At 41.2% G+C, this 19,127-nt stretch overlaps 2 protein-coding genes across 2 annotated transcripts; one reads left to right on the plus strand and one right to left on the minus strand.

Moving 5' to 3' along the window:
• Positions 1-1,000: 1,000 nt before the first annotated feature.
• Positions 1,001-6,506, plus strand: LOC128450574 (protein YIPF7). The gene is made up of 6 exons (XM_053434115.1): positions 1,001-1,069; positions 2,200-2,322; positions 4,802-4,944; positions 5,291-5,436; positions 5,545-5,726; positions 6,200-6,506. Exons 2-6 carry the CDS (start codon positions 2,201-2,203, stop codon positions 6,360-6,362), a joined length of 756 nt encoding a protein of 251 aa, XP_053290090.1. The 5' UTR covers positions 1,001-1,069; position 2,200; the 3' UTR covers positions 6,363-6,506.
• Positions 6,507-14,732: 8,226 nt separating this feature from the next.
• LOC128450753 (retinol dehydrogenase 14) lies at positions 14,733-17,438 on the minus strand. Its single transcript, XM_053434404.1, has 2 exons — positions 17,103-17,438; positions 14,733-15,856 (listed from the first exon to the last, which is right to left on the minus strand). Exons 1-2 carry the CDS (start codon positions 17,358-17,360, stop codon positions 15,239-15,241), a joined length of 876 nt encoding a protein of 291 aa, XP_053290379.1. The 5' UTR covers positions 17,361-17,438; the 3' UTR covers positions 14,733-15,238.
• Positions 17,439-19,127: the final 1,689 nt, after the last annotated feature.

Here is a 19,127-nt window from a genome sequence, read left to right on the forward strand (position 1 = left end):
AATTACATATATATCTCTATATATGTACATGTCTCTCTCTCTCTCTCTCTCTCTCTCTCTCTCTCTCTCTCTCTCTCTCTCTCTCTCTCTCTCTCTCTCTCTTTATATATATATATAAACATACATGCACACAGAAACACATAGACACAAACACACACACCTTATATTATCTTATTAAATAATTAGTAAATTGAAGACAAATAAATATTATTTGTTGTGGCAGGAGGCCAAGTAATTCTGGAGATGTGTTAGAAATATATTTTTCTTCCAGGGCCTGCTGAGGGATCCGAACCCTTTACATATCGTGTTCAGGATCTATGGCCCTCTAACCAGTTTGAACAGAGATTGTGAGTGTGTAGAATACATTTTTTAATTCCACATCCAATAGAATAAAGGGCTTGTTGTCTGTTGGGGATTTTGACAATAGATTACTAATACATTTATACAATTTTATTTATTTGTGCATTTGTCTTCTTAGTTGTAAAGCCATCGAAATATTGAATCTTGAACAAATGATTGAGGAAAATGTTATATTCCACATCACTTAGTTCGAAAAAAGTTCCTAGGAGTAGAAGTTTCAGGTAGGCTAAATTGAGAATCATTTATAATCTGATAAACTCAAACCAACATAATTTTAGGAGGAACAAGTGAAAAAGAAAAATTGATGAAAGTATATATGTCTGGTGGTGTATTCATTGCTGTGCTGTCCAGAACCCACTAACTTGTAGAGACAGAGAATGGGAAGAGAACAATTTAATACAATGCCAAGTGAACAGCAGTAAACATCAGCTAATGTTAACTGTGTTCATATCAGCTAGACCATAACTTTTGTACATTATTTTGTCAAAGCCTGTTGTCTTGGATGAATAGAGAAACATCAATAGACAGCTCGCTTGCAGAGGCACAGGGCAGTTGTCATATCCCTGAGACCAAGTCCAAATATAACCACCTATTAATAGAATATCCTCCCAGCGTGCACATGTTCTCTGCCCGGACACCACACAAATCTGTGAAGTGGCTTGAAGGAAGCCGTCTACACTCTCTGGCTGTGTACTGTAGACTAAAACAGGTGAGTGTATGGAAGTTGTGTGTGGCCTGTAGGCCTCTACTGATATTTAGGAATATTCTGATACTCTTGGTTTTCCGTTAGCCAGAGAGAAGACTTTATCAAATCTGTACCAATTGTTTTCCATTATCTACCCAGACTATCCTATGAGGGTTGCAGGGGGGCTGGAGTCAGTCTATCACTGATATACAGACCCTAAACTGACTGTAGGTGTGAAAGAGAGTTGTTGTTTGTCTCTGTATGTGGTCACCAGGGTATCTGAGATACAGTCCAGGGTTATCCCGCCTCTCGTCTGTGTCAGACAGGACTGACTCTGGATGGATGGAGGTCTTTGGACTCTGGGAGGAAGACAGAGTACCGGGAGAAAACTCACACAGACAAACTCCTCACAGAAATGTTCTATTTAACTTGAATAACTAAAACAAATCTGGCACAGAACAGTACAACCATGACTCTCTCACCTTTAAACACCATTCAGCTTCTTTGTTCACATGACACTCTCAGGTGTACAGAGGTTTCAGTTTTCCACCCTCTGTTGTGGAGACTTGATTATTGACTCTTCACCTCTTTGTATTCTGGTTTGCAGCAGCAGCAATTCTCTGTAAATTTGCTATGATCTGCCTAAATCACCTCAGTGCGCCATTTGATTATGTGAACACTGGTATGATACAAATCGACTGCATGATGTAAAATCCGTTATTATAACAACTTCGATAAAGAGACATGATACTTGTCAATGCCAACTCGATTGCCAAACCGCTGTTAGCCTGTCAAGTCGACTGATAAACGTTATCGTCCTCGCCATCCCAGCTCTAATGTTTAATGGGCACCTGTGTCTGGTATTTTCCCTTATGTACAGCAGCAGGGCCATGTCTCTTGTGTTTCTAAATGTTACAGTTTGGGAAAGCTCGATTTACATTTGCACAACAGGCTCTAATGAAAACCATGCGTGAAAAGGAACAGACAGTATCGTGCTAGTTATTCAAAGGGTGACACAACTAAGACTGGATTATATATTTTACATTAAATACACAGTGAGATGATTAAGATGATTTACAGTCGAAGGCCTGTGTTTTCCTCTCTAAACAAACTGAGTCTTCCTCAGTTTCTCTTTTCTTTGTTCCTCTGATTAGCATGGGAGACTTCGAGCAGTATGAGCAGGACTTCTACCAGACAGGATATTACACAGATGACCAGGGTCAACCTGTGGCCTATTACAATATCTACGATCCCACAAGCCCTGATTATTATGGCGCGTAAGTATTCAGACTTCTGAGGATACACATACGGTGTGACTTTTATGTGTTACTGTCTCCTTTCGTTCACAGAGCTCCCCTGTGGAGTTTCTGACCACGGTTAACATTATTGTAACATGTATATACTGAATGTGTGGGTCCATGTTTTTGTTATGTGACAGGTGAAGTTAACACATTGAATGGTGAAAAGGAGGTGAAGTGTAAGACTGCAAGCTAGTAAACGTGGATGTAAATAGTGCAGGTTTCAAAATAATTTCAACGGTGAAAGAAATGTGCACACGCTCATTAGACACACACACACATACACACAAACACACACACACAAACATTCATCTTTGGTATTTAGTGGTTAAACAGTCTTTGGTATGTGTTTGTGGTCTTGATGTGATGACTTGTACAAAAGGAAGAGCTCACACTCTTTCACTATTTCTTCTTCAAGTGTTTGCAGTCAGTTGTTGTCAGGAGGTGATTTGTGTGTGTGTTGGAGGGGGGGGAATACCAACCCCTTTTAACCCAAAAAATGCTAAAACCCCTCCCCCTTGATAACTTGTCAATCCTACCACCCCCTCTCAGGCACAGAGTCTTGCTTGTGTGTGCAGTGGAGCATCCGATAGATAATGCTGCTAAATATGTCACAGGATCTACAATTTATTCTGAATTGTTGAGCCCAAAAGGTGTTGGAATTAAAGGAGGACAGCGCTCATTGTCTCACTCTCCTTGCATCTCCTGTCTCTGTCTTATTGAATAATCATCGGCTGCACCTGAAGAAATCCACCCATGTCCATGGTTGCTCAAAATTCCTCCCTGCATTGTTCCATCATATTGAAGTTATATGTGCACAAATTGACAACATTGTGCTCGCAGATTTACAAATTGGTATATAAATACATATGAAAATAAATATTCAGTGGACACGCATGAGCACGTAAACAATAAAGAATCAGCAGCATATGATTATTAGAAGTATAGTTGAGTGATTGTAAGATCACTGGAAGGGGTGGTAGGAACATGGTATGTGTGGGTTTGTGTGTGTGCTGTGGTTTGAGTTTGTGGGTGTGGGGTAGTTTGGTTGGGGGAGATGGGCAGTGTCTCCAGTTTGACAGCTTTGGGGAAGAAGCTGCATGTTTGTCAGTCTTTTGGTGTATGTTGTGTGTGTGTGTGTACTGTCCTGTATCTAGGGTTGCAAAGGGGCGGAAAATTTCTGGTAAATTTTCGGAAACTTTCCATGGGAATATTGAGCTCGGGAATTTGGGGAATTTTGGAAAAAAAATATTCGCAAATTAAACGCATATAAAAACATCATTCAGAACTCTATTTTAAAGATGTATGGAATGCAGCACATGCTGCACGTTGAATTTCAACCCTCCACTGTACAGATAATTCCCAGCATCCTGCACACTACAGCAGGGCTATTGAGGCCTGCTGGAGTGTTCAGGAATAGTCATGTAAGTTTCAATGATATTACTGGGGGAAATATATTAATATGCCGATTGAGGATTGTTCATCTGTCCATCTAGCCTTTTTCTATTCATTTATCCATCAATTGTAAATATTTTTAAAGACGATTCCAATTGTTTGGCCAACTATTTATATCTGTGGCATTGCATTAGTGTTTTTTTTCTCATCTTATTCTACAGAACACTTCCACGTGCACTATCTCATGTGTGGAGACATTTCACCCCAGCCAATGTAGAAGGGAAGGCTGTGTACATTTGCAAATACTGTGCAAAGACCTATGTTAAGAATGACACAAAGATCCAGAAGCATATAGTCAAGTGCCCAAAGTTGCCTCAGGGCTCAAATCAGCCTATGATAAAACAAAATGTATATATTTATGTCTGTATATGAAAAGGTAAATACAGTTAGTATAAATTACCCACACAATTTCCAAAATGTTCCCGTTAATTCCCGTTAATTCTCATATATTCCCGTATATTCCCATGGAAAGTTTCCCACTTTTAATTTCCCCGGAATTCTGCAACCCTACCTGTATCTCCTCTCAGAGGGGAGCATTTTGAAAGGCTGATGTGCAGGGTGAGCTGGGTCGCGAGGGATGTTTAAGAATCTGTCCCAGCCTTGACGGCGTCTAGTGCTTGAAGCTGAGGCCCAATGATGCTTTGGGACATTTTGTGGAAGCTGCAGAGCTTTCTGCTCCTTCCTGGTGAAGCTGGCATTTCGCTGTGATTCAGTCAGGATGCTTTCCACTGTGCACCGGTCGAAGAGGGTCTGGGTCAGTCTGGCTCTCCTCAGTTTCTTAAGGAAGTACAGGTGGCGTTGTATTTTTTAAAACACAGTGGGGATGTGGACCAAACATACTATAAAATGTAATCATGTAGCATGCAAAAATGTATTCTATTTACACCGTACACCAACTGTATCTTAGATGAATTTACTGACTGTTAACACCTTAAAACTAGGAAATGTTAGCTGATTATCAGTGTGGTTTTATGAGTCATTTTATTCAACTCCTGGTTTTCAGTGGGGAACAAGCTTCCATGCCAGATGCTCTGGATCCTTCCATGCAACAGTACACTGGACAGTTCTACCAACCTACTGTGTCTCCTGGTACTGGTGGAGGCGCAGGGACAGATTCTCTTGAAGAGGAACCACCTCTTCTCGAAGGTAAAATAAAGACTATATGCTTGAAAAATAGACATTTTCTTTGGGTCATTATAACTACCCATATGGATTAGCTGAAATCTAGCTGGCAATGCTCAGTTCATTCAGAGGTCAGATGTGTTTACCGCTGGAAACAGCTGGAGAACCAACTAATCAGTGAAACCAACATTCCTCGTTTCAAACTCCAAATAAAAGCCACATGGCACTGGAACGTAACAGTCACAGAGTTACTGGATGATCAAGAGGACCTTTTGTTGCGTTGCATGCAAACAGAGTACAAAGATTCGAGTTTTAAATATTTGTTTTCTGTGAATTGAGCAATCCCCCCTGCTTTCTGCTCATTGTCCAGAACTTGGCATCAGTTTTGATCACATCTGGCAGAAGACGCTGACAGTGTTGAACCCCTTCAAGCCTGCAGATGGCAGCATAATGAATGAGACTGATCTGACCGGTCCGGTCCTCTTCTGCATCACACTGGGGGTCTTTTTAATGATGGTGAGTCACTTGTATGGTTCTGCCTACAGCTCAACCATTACCACTGTATATCATGTACGGATGTGCGATTTAAAACGTGTGTGTGTTTCTTGGTTCTGGTTGATTCAGGCAGGTAAAGTCCACTTTGGCTATATATACGGGCTCAGTGCCACAGCCTGTATGGGGGTGTACATTCTACTGAGTCTGATGAGTACTGTGGCAGTGTCTCATGGTTGTGTGGCCAGTGTCCTGGGCTACTGCCTCCTGCCCATTGTGGCCCTCTCTGCATTTGCTGTCTTCTACTCTTTGCAGTAAGTACCCGTGTTTCATTTCTCTTTCTATTTTTGACTTGTTGGATGTTAAAAGCTCAAAGGTTGAGCATGGAAATTCACTGGTGTAACACATGTAAGGTGCCCGAACTAGCTGCTCCAACCACGTGTAATGATCTTCATTTGACGACTAATGCATCACTTGTTAACTGCGTCAATAAAGTCATCATCAATATAATCCAATAAAATAAACCCAAAGCCACCAATCATCTCAAACGCCTATCACCATTTCCCCTTTAACCGTACTGGAAGCGGCACCTTTAGCTCACTGATCTCATGTCACCGATACTAGGGATAATCACCATCTCGTCCTACTGTTCTAAAGTAAAATGATCAATTTTAGTTTGAACTGACAAAAGAAAAAAGACAGTTACCATTTAAGAATCCACTCAGACTCACGACAGTTTGACTTCCAACCACTTTTCATGCTTGCCATCCCTCTTTTGTTTCCACAGAGGAATGCTGGGTACAGTTCTGGCCTTGTTAGTGATTTGTTGGTCTAGTTTCTCGGCCTCCAAGATCTTCATCTCCACCCTCGGTATGGAGGGCCAGCAGATGCTGGTTGCCTACCCATGTGCCCTGCTCTACGGACTCTTTATACTGCTCGCTGTATTTTAACTGGCTCTGAATACAACCCATAGTATTATCATTATTATTATAGTTATTATTATTTATCTGTTAAGACGTCACAGGGGTATTTACCGAGCATTTTGTGGATGACTGCATGTTACAGAGCCTCAGCTCCACACTGATCTCTGTGTTTTTATAAATGAGGCAAAAATGTTCTCAATGCCCTATATACTTTGATTTGTTCTCTTTTCTATGTCGATGTTTGTTCTCTTGATTTATGATGTTTTCTTTAAACATTGTGCTGACTGTATGTTTTCCACTCTTTTTTTATGCTCATATTGAAAATGTGCCTCTATTCTCATCATACACCCGAACAGTCCATCGGCCAACAACTCACAAGGAGAAATAACACGGAAGAAAACATTATGTGTGAAGTCTTAATATCTCATGTGTAGGCTATGCCAGTAAGTGACTACCTTTTTATCTACTGAGGTCAGTCTGATATTCAGTGTTCATTGTGCACAGAGCCGGGTTGTTAACCCTGCATTTGGAATGTATTTTCTTGTTGACATCTCTAAGCGATTTACAGTACAAGTCACATTCATCCTTTCCCACACATTCATACAGCACTTTTTCTATTACACACCATTTTTATTACACAGACTGTTGGTAAAGCCATCAGGGGGAATTTGGGATTCAGGATCTGGCCCAAGGACACTTTGGAATGCAGAGCGGAGGAGCTCGGGAGTTTACAATGGTATCCTACAGTAGCTTTTTTCTCTAAAGACATTAGAGGGAGCCACAACATCAGCTTGGAATGTGAAAAATACTCAGACTGGCTGAGTGACTACAAACGTCCCACATCTCAAAGAGTGGTACAAGCTGAAATGCCTGTATGTTGGTTATATGGGTCCAGTTGTTGTTTTGCACGTTCCCTCTTCAACACGCTGCCTTCTCATTCTGCTCATTGCAGAAAACAAAACAGCTGTAAAGGCTCCGAGGGGAGAACCGACCACGTGAGTGTGAACGGGGACTGAGGAGTGCGTTGACACCGAGCCGGGGAACACTGGGCGAAATTAAACAAGGGCACATTTTTTCACACAACTTCCATGATGTATGAGGGTCTGAGCAGACTCTGACAACTGCAGGCTCGATGATATTCTGCAGACAACTTGTTTTGAGTGGGGAGGGTGAGCGGGGTAAGGGCGTGGGGTGGTGGGTGTCAGCAAAGTGCGCTGTGATATTAACAACAGCTAACTTCTGAGGGCGCTGGTGCAATCAGTAGGGTGGATCCAGTCCCTAAGGTGCTGCGCGAGCAGACAGGGTCAACTTCTGAGGGAACAAACCCCACGGCCACCTTCTCCCTGTGCTCTGTTACTGGGAGAGAAACACCACAGCACTGACTCCACTGAAGGAGAGTAAGTGTGTGTTTTTTTTACCACTTCCTCTGAGAAAGCTCGGTGTGGCGGCCACCGACCCATTCGTCACACAGGGTGGAACTGTGGTCAAACAAAGCTGAAGAGAAAAGTGATGTGTGTTGTAAACATTTATCACGGTTTACAGACCCACTTCCTGCTTCAACTGGGACCCCCTCTTTCTACTGTAATGGTGCACACACTTTGACTGTGCAGCGAAGGTTCATGGGCTACGCTTAATGCGCGCGTGTGACTTTCAGTTTGACCTCCCCACATAAAGTGACACTGGCCACCTGTCCAGGATGTGCCCCCCCCCTCTCCCCCTCAGCTGATATACTGCTTTAGCTTCCTGCATACAGGTACTACTTGAGGCTGGGTGACAATTATATTAATTTGAAATCTAGATTGTTGCAGAAACACACAACATATAGCAGATGCAAAGTAACAAAAAGTCACATAATGATAATTGCAGCCGAGCAGAGTGCTATTTTCTCAGTGACACCATGGATCACGCTCTAATTGGCGGAGGAAGCGCTACAAGGACAACGTATTCAGGAAGTGCAAAACCAGACCCAAGGATCTGGAGGATTCTGCAGCTGACTGGGACACCTGCAGCTGTGCCTGGGTATGACCCCTATTCTGGAGGAGGAACACACAAACCCATGGCTGCCTCTCCCATGACAAACATATTTACAATACACAACTAAAAGACAGAAGTAGAATTAATCATTGGATTCAATTGACAAACTGCAACATACCCTTTAAATGGCTAACTCCTCTTAAGGCCTCCTGACACAGGAACATAGAACATGGTTGATCCTCTCCACAGTCTGGACAAACAGGGAAAAGAAATAACCACAGTTTGTTTACAGTGCTACGTTTGTTTATAAATAAAAGTTTTCGTCGATTCATGAATTAAAAAGTAAATGAAGTCAGTTAAAATCCATTGTTTTCACTTTCAATGTTTCATGAATTTATAAAGAGAACTGCAACAGAGGTCAGTTGTAATTGTGTCATGTGCCAGCAAAGTATGGCAAGATATAAAAACATATAAGTGCTTCCAGCTAGACAATGTAAAAAAAAAAAGAAAAAATCTGGGAGATTTACAAAACTTTCAGATACACTGATCAACTGCTCTGATTTATCTGACTCTATCTGAAGCATTACTTGGACAAACCTGGTGCAGGAGACATCAGAAGAAAACCTTACCTGTCTCCTCACCACATAAATTCTGCAGAGCAACATCTGAAAATACAAAGGTGTAACTTTCTAAGAACTGACTGATTAGGCTGCACACTCTTACACAGGCAACAAATACTGCCACAAATCCCATTTTGCATATTTCCGATTAATTACTGTATAGTAGTGAGCGTGCAGCCCCCTGCAGTGCCAAACTCTGTGAGGGAACATGTGTGTATGTTCGACAGAAAGGGGAGGGAAAGGGACGGACAGTCCCACGGTGAGACTGCGAGGAGCAGGGCCAGTCTTTCTTCTCCTGACTGGACTGGTTAAAGCAAACAAATCCCTCTGGCCAAGCAGTAGGCCGAAGACAAGCGCTCCCTGGGCCCCGCGGAACTCTCCTGCTACTTTACACTAAACTCTTCCAGATGATTTATGGGCTCCCTCTCCTCGCAGAGACTCGCTGCTGCTCACCTTTCATTCACCAGAGCGCAGGCGGACGGGGGCTCTCCGCTCAGTGCACTGGGACTCGTCATTAACCCAGTATGCACCGCATGACAAGCACCACAATCTGCTGCACGTTCGACCTGCTTGTTCTGCTTTAAACCGTTCGTCCCCCTGCAGCAGTCGGATGAATTCTTCATGCTAATTTCCCAGGGAGGCATTATGGATCAGTTGAATTCCTGTTTCTGCATCCTGCTGTCTTAATGCTGGGATGAACTCAACGGGTTTATGAAGGGTCACATCTGTATATGGGGCAAACACACTGCTCTGCTGCAGGGATGATGATATGAACTTTCAGGGCTGCAATTGCCCCGGTCGAGACTGACCCGTTGTCCTCTGTATTTTCATGTGGTGGACTGCAGGTACTTCAAAATCCACATTTGGCGCTTTTATGATTTTAATTATTATTTTTAATAAACCAATTAGCATTAACGCGCCTCTTTGTAATGTCTTTATTATAAAGGGACACCTGTCAACGGACCATCACCCCTGTATTTGTATAAGACTTGCTACAGCCCCGAATGTCACCAGGGTCTGCTTTGGTTGTTTTTACAATACAAGTTCAAAATCTCACATTATATCAAACATGCTGTGATCACACTACTCCCGGGTCGGAATATAGATCTTCAATAACAAATTGTCTCGCAGGTCCAACAGGGGTACATTCTGAAGTGAGCAGGTGTTTGGAGTTCTTATCATCAGAAAGATGAAATGGGATGTTCTGATTGCACCAAACCTGATCTAGCTATCTGAACCGTATGATTAGCAGTTACACTTCAAACGTATTATCCAATGATGCTGGCTGGACATTAACTCTGTCATTATCTCAATGAATGCACTCTTTGTATCTTGTGTTATTATTACACACAAAATGTCCCCAATGTGTGGATAAATAAAGCTCTATCTCATCTAAACACATGCATTCAAGTATAACCAGGATTTTATTGTTGTATCTTTATATGTTTTGTATGCAAAAATCAAAATTTCGAAATTAACTAGCAACTATAATTAAATAAATAAATTATCGTGGAGCAAAAGTGCAATATTTGCCTGTGAGATCTAGCGGAGTAGAAAGTTGTAGTAGTAAATTACTACACTCAGGTAAAGTAGTCCCTAAAATGTGAATACAGTAATTGAGTACTGCTAATGAACCACAATAATACAATTAAAAGGATTTATTTATAGGAATATGTATGAGTCAATTTCAGTTGTTAAGGTCTCATAGTCTATATTTAGTCTTGTATATGGCTGACTGAAGCTTATCTACTTTATTTTATATAACGGCGTTAGAGAGCTGCCCAAAAATGACAGTTTACCCACCACTTTTTCTTTTACCACTACAGCCCTGCTCTCAGTCATACTGCTTCTAACCTGTAGGTCACCACGACCCAACCTCCCTCACTCTGTAGCACAATACATGGTTGTTGTTATACTTGTCCACAGGACACCGTAATTGTTTCCTGCATTAGTTTATGAAGCTAATAGCATTCCTGTGCTATTACCGATTTTTATGTATTTATTTTTGCCATTTTTATATGCTTTATAGTTTTTATTGTTTGACTGGAGTCATTTGGTGTTTTTCCCACCAGTGTGTCGACCTGAGCTCTCTGTTTTGCTTTATGGTAAATGGGCTGCATTTAAGTGTTGTGCTTTTCTCGTCTTTACGACCACTCAGAGCGCTTTACACTACGACTAGTGCAGAGCTTACAAAACTAAATTCCTAACAGCTCCACTGAAACGGCAATAAAGCCTGAATCTTCTGTCCAAATTGCACCTGAGCTTTAAGACCACATGTAAAGCCATAATAAAGACAGGCTGCTACAGACAGAAACATCGTCCAGCTGCCAGCAGCCCGTCACTCACTTTCCCCGCCACTCTGGTGATGATTACCAGAGCTGGGCTTTAGTCAGTGTAACGCAGCTTTTCCCGGTATTTGAATATTTCTGCATCACACTTCATATTTCACTGACGTCTCAGGCTTAGTCTCAGCAGGATTTTGACAATTGTACAACTGTATAATTTATTGTTATAATAATCATCTCCAATGATTCATTCTCCCGATTAGGAGCAAACACTGAGCTCAGATAATGTGATCATTACTCACTGATTCAATGACTAGGGCTTCTGAGCGTGGAAGGAAATTCAAAGGAAAATAATTCACAATACTATATTACTATTATATACTAACATTATCCAAAGTAATCTGTGTTGTTCTTAAGTCTTGTAAATTAACCTTGTGTATTTTACAGTTATACTCGCAATGTCAATTGTTTAACAACGAGAAAAACAAACAAAAGTAAGACTTCAATTAAAAGTAAAGGGGCCATATGAAGAGATTTAAAATATAATGACATCATTTAATGGGTAAAAAGTAATAATAACACAAGAATAAAGTCATAATTTATTGATAAAAAAGTTTTTAGGATTAAAAAGAACAAGGAGAACCTGTGCTGCTCAAAGTTTCACACAGATGTAACCAACAATAAACAGTAGAGCACTTCCAAACATTTCCTCCACATTTCCTTTATGTTGCCTTACTGCTGTATGTAAGTCACCTTACTAGTTTCAAGTTACTCTTATATTTGGTTTTCATTGTAGTGGGATGTATTAGTGTGATAGGGTAACATTATTTACAATATACTTTACAAATGCAGTGCTATATGAAATACATGTGTTTAATGTGCAGCTGTGTCAAGTCATTCGTTCTCTGTTCCTATGACTGCGTTTAAACTCTGTGCAGTATTTCATGTCAGGCTGTTGAGCTGCAGCTTCTCACATCTTAATCACAGCGGCTCTCTGGAGGTCTGTCCGTGTGCAGCGCTGCAGCTCTATCTGAGGCTTATAGCATGAAACTATTAACCCCAACATCTTGATATGTAAAACTACAAGCACGCATTCTTTTAAAGATTTTCATCACCCTCCCTAATGCTGTTGCCGTGGACCTTTGCGGCCTCAGTTGCACCACCATCATCTCACGTCAGCTGTGGTGTAACCTTATCCCGCCTTGTGTCACTGGGGAGCAGAGGGCCGTGCAGCAGCCCCGTGCGCTGCATTCACAATCTTATTTCCACAGTGAATGCTTTACAGTATGACTTCTACTCAAGCTACAACAATTATATAGCACAAAAATATATCAAATTAAAGCTTATCATGGATTTAATACTTCCTATATTTCCTGAATCTGAAACTTACAATTCCCATAAATGTTATCTGCTTGTCAGTCAAAGAAACAGCTGAATAATCCAATGTTCAATCCAATGTAAACTGCCTGGATACTCCATCAGCACTGCTGGTCAGAAGGTGAAAAAGCTTGAGTGCGAGTTAAAACAAGTTATTAAGAGCTAAGTAGAGATTTTTGCACTGATTATTTAAATGTAGAAATAGAGGTAAGTAGATTGGTAACATGGAAAACTAAAATGGCACTCGGAGAGCAGGGTCCTCCTCCAAGGCCCAGCAGTTCCCTAATGAAACCACATTTACATGAATTGATCCAGATCTTTATATGGATCTGCACCAAATTGCACAACCTCATAAGTACCGGTCCCCTAAAAATTCCTGATTATTTCCATCAAGATGCACCAATCATTTACTGGGAAATCAAGGAAAATACCCAATACCCCAATCCAGATCTCCACCAAAATACTGTGTTCTATAGGCTTTTGTCCACATCAGCGTGTTAGCTACACAGCACACAAGCATTTAGATCCACATTCAAGTGAAGGTGAAAATTAAGTGTGGGAGAAAATCCTTCCGGTCCCACCACTGAGTGACGATGTCGGAAAGACATCTGTTATCTCCTGGTAGGTCACAATACGAGTCATTATGGTTCCAGCTTTTTGGTTTAACACCGATGTTAAAATCACATTATCACAACTGATCCTGTGGGGAGCATGATTGTACCAAATTGTACAAGCAGCCTCTCTGGTCCGAACCGGAGCGACGGAGCTGCCTGATGGAGAAGCAGCAGTGAAGTATGTCTTCTGCTTGTTGTGAGGTATGAGGTGATGGAGCTGGAGGCCTGAGCACAGTGAGTCCAACAGAAGCTGAGGGAAGGACAGACTTAATGCACTTTTAATTAAACCATCATGTGTTGCATCAGCGGCTCAAGTGAGGGCCTCACATCTATATTAGCCCTGCAGTACCTAGCCTATCAATATTACTGCACCGATTAAGAACATTAAATTCTGTAATTGCACTAATTGGGAGTTATTTGTAAAATAAATAGGACGGAGCTGCCATTAAAAGGCCCCAGCAGGCTTTTGTGCCAGATAGATTTGATAAAGTGGCTGCCTCGGTGTTTCCACCTTGTTTTCCATCTCTCTTTAAATGATCCAGAAAATATCCTAATGAAGAACGCAGGTGGGAAAATCGTTATGTATCCTGGAGGTCTGACTACCAGGGAGGAGAGCTCTATTTGTGGCTGACCAGGAGAGAAAATACAGCTAATGACCACGCTCAGAGCAAGCAGCACGGCTGATTGGAGCTTAACTAACCCATGAAGACCCATGATTTTCTTCAGGGGCTCAGTGGCTCGTTGCAATCCAATATCCGGAGTACAGTGTCAGAGAGTGTGTGTGTGTGTGTGTGTGTGTGTAGGCTACAGCAATCATTTTAATGTAAGTGACTGCTTATCAAAGGTATGTTAATACAAGGAACGGCTTCCAAAGAGCAGAGACCTTGTTGAGAAATTACAGTACCCGTCATGTTTTTAAAGAAAATACATCTCAAGACATTGAGTTCTGTCTGATAGGAACCTTCTGCCTAAAGCTGCATTTCCACCACAGGAACTTTCCCCAGGAACTTGGAACCCATGCAGGAACTCCAGACCAGGGGCTAAGATTTCAGGAACTAGGGTACAGGTATACTTGGGGTGGAGCCAACAGCGCTGAAGATGCCTGATTGGTTGAGTACTCAAGTATTTTATTTCAGCCAATAAATCTCTGCTATATGTCACAAAATCTGTTTAGCTTTTCGAATATTTTGAAAACGCTTCATAATAGTCTTATGCGATCAACAGCTGAACAAATAGAATCGCATATTGTACAGTATCATATTTATTGTAGAGTATTCTACATTACTGCCACCTGGAGTACTGGAATGGAACAGGTTGTTGACTGCAAATTGTTGTGATCCATCTTTAATAAAAGCGATTGAACTGAATCTTATAACTTACTGTTGATAATATAACAGAATTGTGAAATTGTATAGTGCAGTGGGTTTTTATTCAAATGTAATATTATGCTGCATCTTAACTGTAGAAAAGAAACTCAGAAAAACGTAACTCAGGCCATTATCATGGATATGAAAAACAAATGAGACATTTTTGGCATTAAGTTACATTTATTTTTAAATGAATATATTCTAACATATTGTATACACTTCGGCATATTTACTCCAAATGTATTTGATCATAATGTCTGTGACTCATAGGACAAGTCTAAAGCCCTTGTGATTTTTGTTCATAGCTTGAAAGATAATAAATTTTGATTTAAATGTTAATAAATCATGATAAAATATGTTCACTATTATTTAACCCACAGAGAAAAATCTGCATTCTGTGTTTTCAGAGGCTTTCAATGAAAAAAAGTCATACTCCCCAAAGTAGAGAACCTGATAGCCAGCCCTAACCTGAATCACACAAACATAGCACTCTGTCATTCACTATAAATTTGAAAATATATAGAAGGAAATAGTGACCGAAAGCAGATGCATATGATTGCTTCTCAAATAACACTGCTGTAACAAGCAAGACACTGAATATTTTTGATTTGATTTCTGATCATTCACTTCACTCTGTAACGACAATCTGTTCCTGAGATCTTGAACTCATGTGGTTATGCCCACCATGACTTCACTAATGTCCCACAGCTTACTGGCGACTTCCCGGTCTGTGGCCTTGTCCAGCAGAACCTGAGGCCGACAATCTGCGAAGCACTTTCCCTGCACACCGCCTGCGTCTGGGCTGCAGGCCAAGAACACTGAAGTCCGAGCTCCTTCTTCAGGGCTCTTAAACAAGCCCCAGGAGAGCAGGTTGAACATGGGCTGAGCTAACACCGGGACATGAACGTGCCTCCCCAGATTAGTCCTCACTATGCCTGGAGTCAGGGCGTTCACCGTCACGCCACTGCCCTCCAGTCGATGGGCCAGCTCACAGGTGAACAGCAGGTTGGCCAGTTTGCTCCGACTGTAGGCGAAGGCCTTGTCGTAGCTGTGCTCGCTGTTCAAGTCCTCAAAGTTGATGTGACCGTGCTTGTAGAGTTTGGAGGAGACCACCACGATGCGGCTGGGAGCAGATCGCTTCAGGAGGTCCAGCAGCAGGTGCGTGAGCAGGAAGTGGCCCAGGTGGTTGACCCCAAACTGCATCTCGAAGCCGTCCTCTGTTCGGGTGTAAGGACACTGGTAGACTCCAGCGTTGTTGATGAGCACGTCCAGCCGAGGCTCCTCCTGCTCCACAGCACAGAGGAGATTGTGAGACGTCTAGAGATAATCTGTGTGCTTTTACTTTGATGGTGTACTGTGAACAGTGCAGGCTGTGCTTCAGGTTCAGTGTAAAACCTGCATTTGAGGATATACGACAATGTGTCTCACTTCTATGTAATATTTGAAAGCCATAATGACAGTGTAGACTATGCTTTAATATGGGATGGAAGCTGTGTTAAAATGAAATGATCAGACTACTCCTGACCATACACTGATCACTAACTGCTGTTAGTGTGGTATGATAAACAATAAGTGAAGTGCTTTCACTTCAGAGTCAGGATGTCTCAGCAACAACTCAAAAAACAAAAAACAAACTTTCTGGAGGTCTTTGATGACACAATGAACTAACTTTAACTAATCATATTGTGTTTCATACTGAGGATAGCTTACTCTTTAGATAAATATGGAGCTGAAAAGACCTTTAAAACCATATGGGAACCAATTTGACCAATTAAAGAAGATATTACCAGTGAAAGTGACAGAGCTCCATAAAGTTCAGATTGTATTAGCTCAAATCTCTCTCCATTACATTTCAGTTCCATAAGTTTCTCATGTGACCAAATCAGCATATTTCATTAAGATCTGAGGGGGTGTGGCCCATACGTGTGATGATTTGACTGATGTCGGTGACACACTGATCACCTGTGCCGAACCTTCAATGTTTTTTAACTGTAACTCAAAAGATTAGCAGCAGGACATTATCGGTTGCGATTAACAGTTTACTCACAGGTATTTTTGTCACTTTCCTATTTAGTAATATGTATAATAATTTTAAATAATTTATTATATATTTCATTTTCACAATAGTGTCAAGTCCTTTATTTATTTATTTTAATTTCCAGTGTGTGTGAAATAACCTTTAATTTAAAATATTTCGTCACGTCATATGTTTGGTGATTATGAGCAAAATATCGAAACATTATTCATCATTTCTACTATTCATGTTTTGGGGGAAAGGCAGCAGATTTATAACTTTGACAGTGTCATTAGGCGCATGTTGTTTTAGGTTTAAAATCTCTGCCGAATCAAACAGGGGTATTTCGTCAAGGACATAATAAACAACATAAACTTCTGAGTAATGAGGTTTCTAGATAACAGAGGTCCAATCATAAAATAGGTGGATTTATGAATGACGTTTGGCCTGATCGTTCTTTTCTTGCTGACACCTGGGATATTCAGGCTGTGTGGTGACATGACGCCATGTCGCTACCTTCATCATGTCCTGACAGAACGTGTGTACAGATGTGAGGGAGGCCAGGTCCAACTGTTTGAGGACCAGCTGGGCCTGATCGGCCCCGGTCTGCTCTCGGATCTCCCGGGCCGCCTCCTCCGCGCTGCTCAGGTCCCGGCAGGCCATGATCACGCGGCCCCGGAGCTTCACGATGGCGGTCGCCGTGGCCTTTCCTATCCCGCTGTTAGCCCCGGTCACCACCACCGTCTTCCCGCTCATCATTCTCTCCTCAGCCATTCGGAGGTGAGGCTGAGCGGACCTCCAGGCATCAAGAGCTAACGGGCTAACAGAGCGGCCACTGACACACAAACTTCATTACCCAGAGTTCAAAGCGACAGTTCCCTTCGCGGGAGCTCGTAAAAACAGACTTTCAACCAATCAAATGACTACAGAAATGTCCAAGGGAAACTTTATTTTACAGAAGTTTAGTTAAATGTAGATTTAGTATTGCAATCTTTAGCTCTGCGTGTCTTCTTTTGGAAAAAAATGTATATATAAAAATAATTAAAAAATTCAACAACGTTCTTTTCTCTGTGATGTAAATTGTGGGGTTTTTCACTTCTTCATATAAAACCCTTGACTTTAATATGTCAGCAAAGGGTAACAATAATTTTTGAACCAGGCTTTATCCAATTTTCTGGAAATGTATCTAAATTATAGTTATATAATTACATAATGCATCCATTGCATATCTGAAACAATTTTTTTAGAGACAGAGATACTAAAAAAAGAATCCTCTTAATATAGATCAGCTGTAGAAGTTTCATTGTGATATCTATTTTGTAAATAATATTTTGACCTTATACCACTGTTGCATTTTTTCTTTCAAACTTTACATATATTCTTTCCAATTGTGAAATTACACAGCCATGTGCATAACCATTTTATTTACTGACATGCAGTCTAAAATTTGTCTGGCAACAATTAGGACCTTATAATGTATTTATTTTCTTTGTGGTGCATAAAAGTGTGGACAATCAGATGGAAGATTAGGCCCTATCATGACATCTGGCCTCTACACACATCAACAAAACCATTGCAGATAATGTGTTTTAGAAAAGAGCAGCACCAATCAGTGGTGTGATTAAAGATAAAGATGAAATGACCGCTGCAGGGCCCAGAGGTGGTAATGTCAGTCCACCGACAACTATGTCATGATTCCAGCTCCATCTTACTGGTAACCCACTTTCTCTTTATTCGTCTCTAATGTTTCTTTTCTGTCACACTGAGCCACTTGCCCAGTGTGTGTAATGGAGTGCTTCTCCTGATGGGCACACATGCAACCTCGTTTTACTGCTAATGTCAACAGTAGATTTGAGGTATGAGGAAAGGGAAGACTGGAGGAGACGGAACAGGATAGTTGAGAGCAAACAATCTTTTTCAGAGATCAAATTTCTTCATATATATTGTCTTGTTGTAGTATTGGCTGGTCAGTGATGAATAGTTTCATAAATGGTTATCTTTAATTTTGTATTTAATCCTGTTATTTCAGCTCTCCTCTGTGTTTCATATTAGACTGACGCCAATAAAGATGATTGATTGAGATGTGTGTGAATGTTCATTCTTGAGGAATAGTGGCCTGACACAATAATTGTTTAGTTACTTTTTAAAGGTCCTATCGCTCGCTTTCACTGCATCACTAAGTTTTCCTCAGCAGATTGTCAGTGCATATTTTTTGAGTTATAGGATCTCATGATGATGAGCAGTTCCTTCTTTGTGGAGATCGAAATCTTTGTCTCTGTTATAGAAGTGAGTGTCCTCCATGATCTTTCTCTGACTGTCCACTGACTGCTGGTAATGACCTGTGATCTTTTTGTGCCGTTGAACTCTGTGGCATTATACCAAAAGGTAATTTTTGCCTACAGTCAATGATTTGATTGCAATGAACAAAATTATGCCTATGGACATGACATAGTGCAGTTCAACAGCACTATATCCTCGAACATGAGCCACAGTGGCTGAACATTGGAACAAGCCTGTTGTATCAGACTGTATCAGCTAGGT

Source organism: Pleuronectes platessa, chromosome 11 (genome assembly GCF_947347685.1).
Source record: "Pleuronectes platessa chromosome 11, fPlePla1.1, whole genome shotgun sequence".
NCBI classification, from domain to species: Eukaryota; Metazoa; Chordata; class Actinopteri; order Pleuronectiformes; family Pleuronectidae; genus Pleuronectes; species Pleuronectes platessa.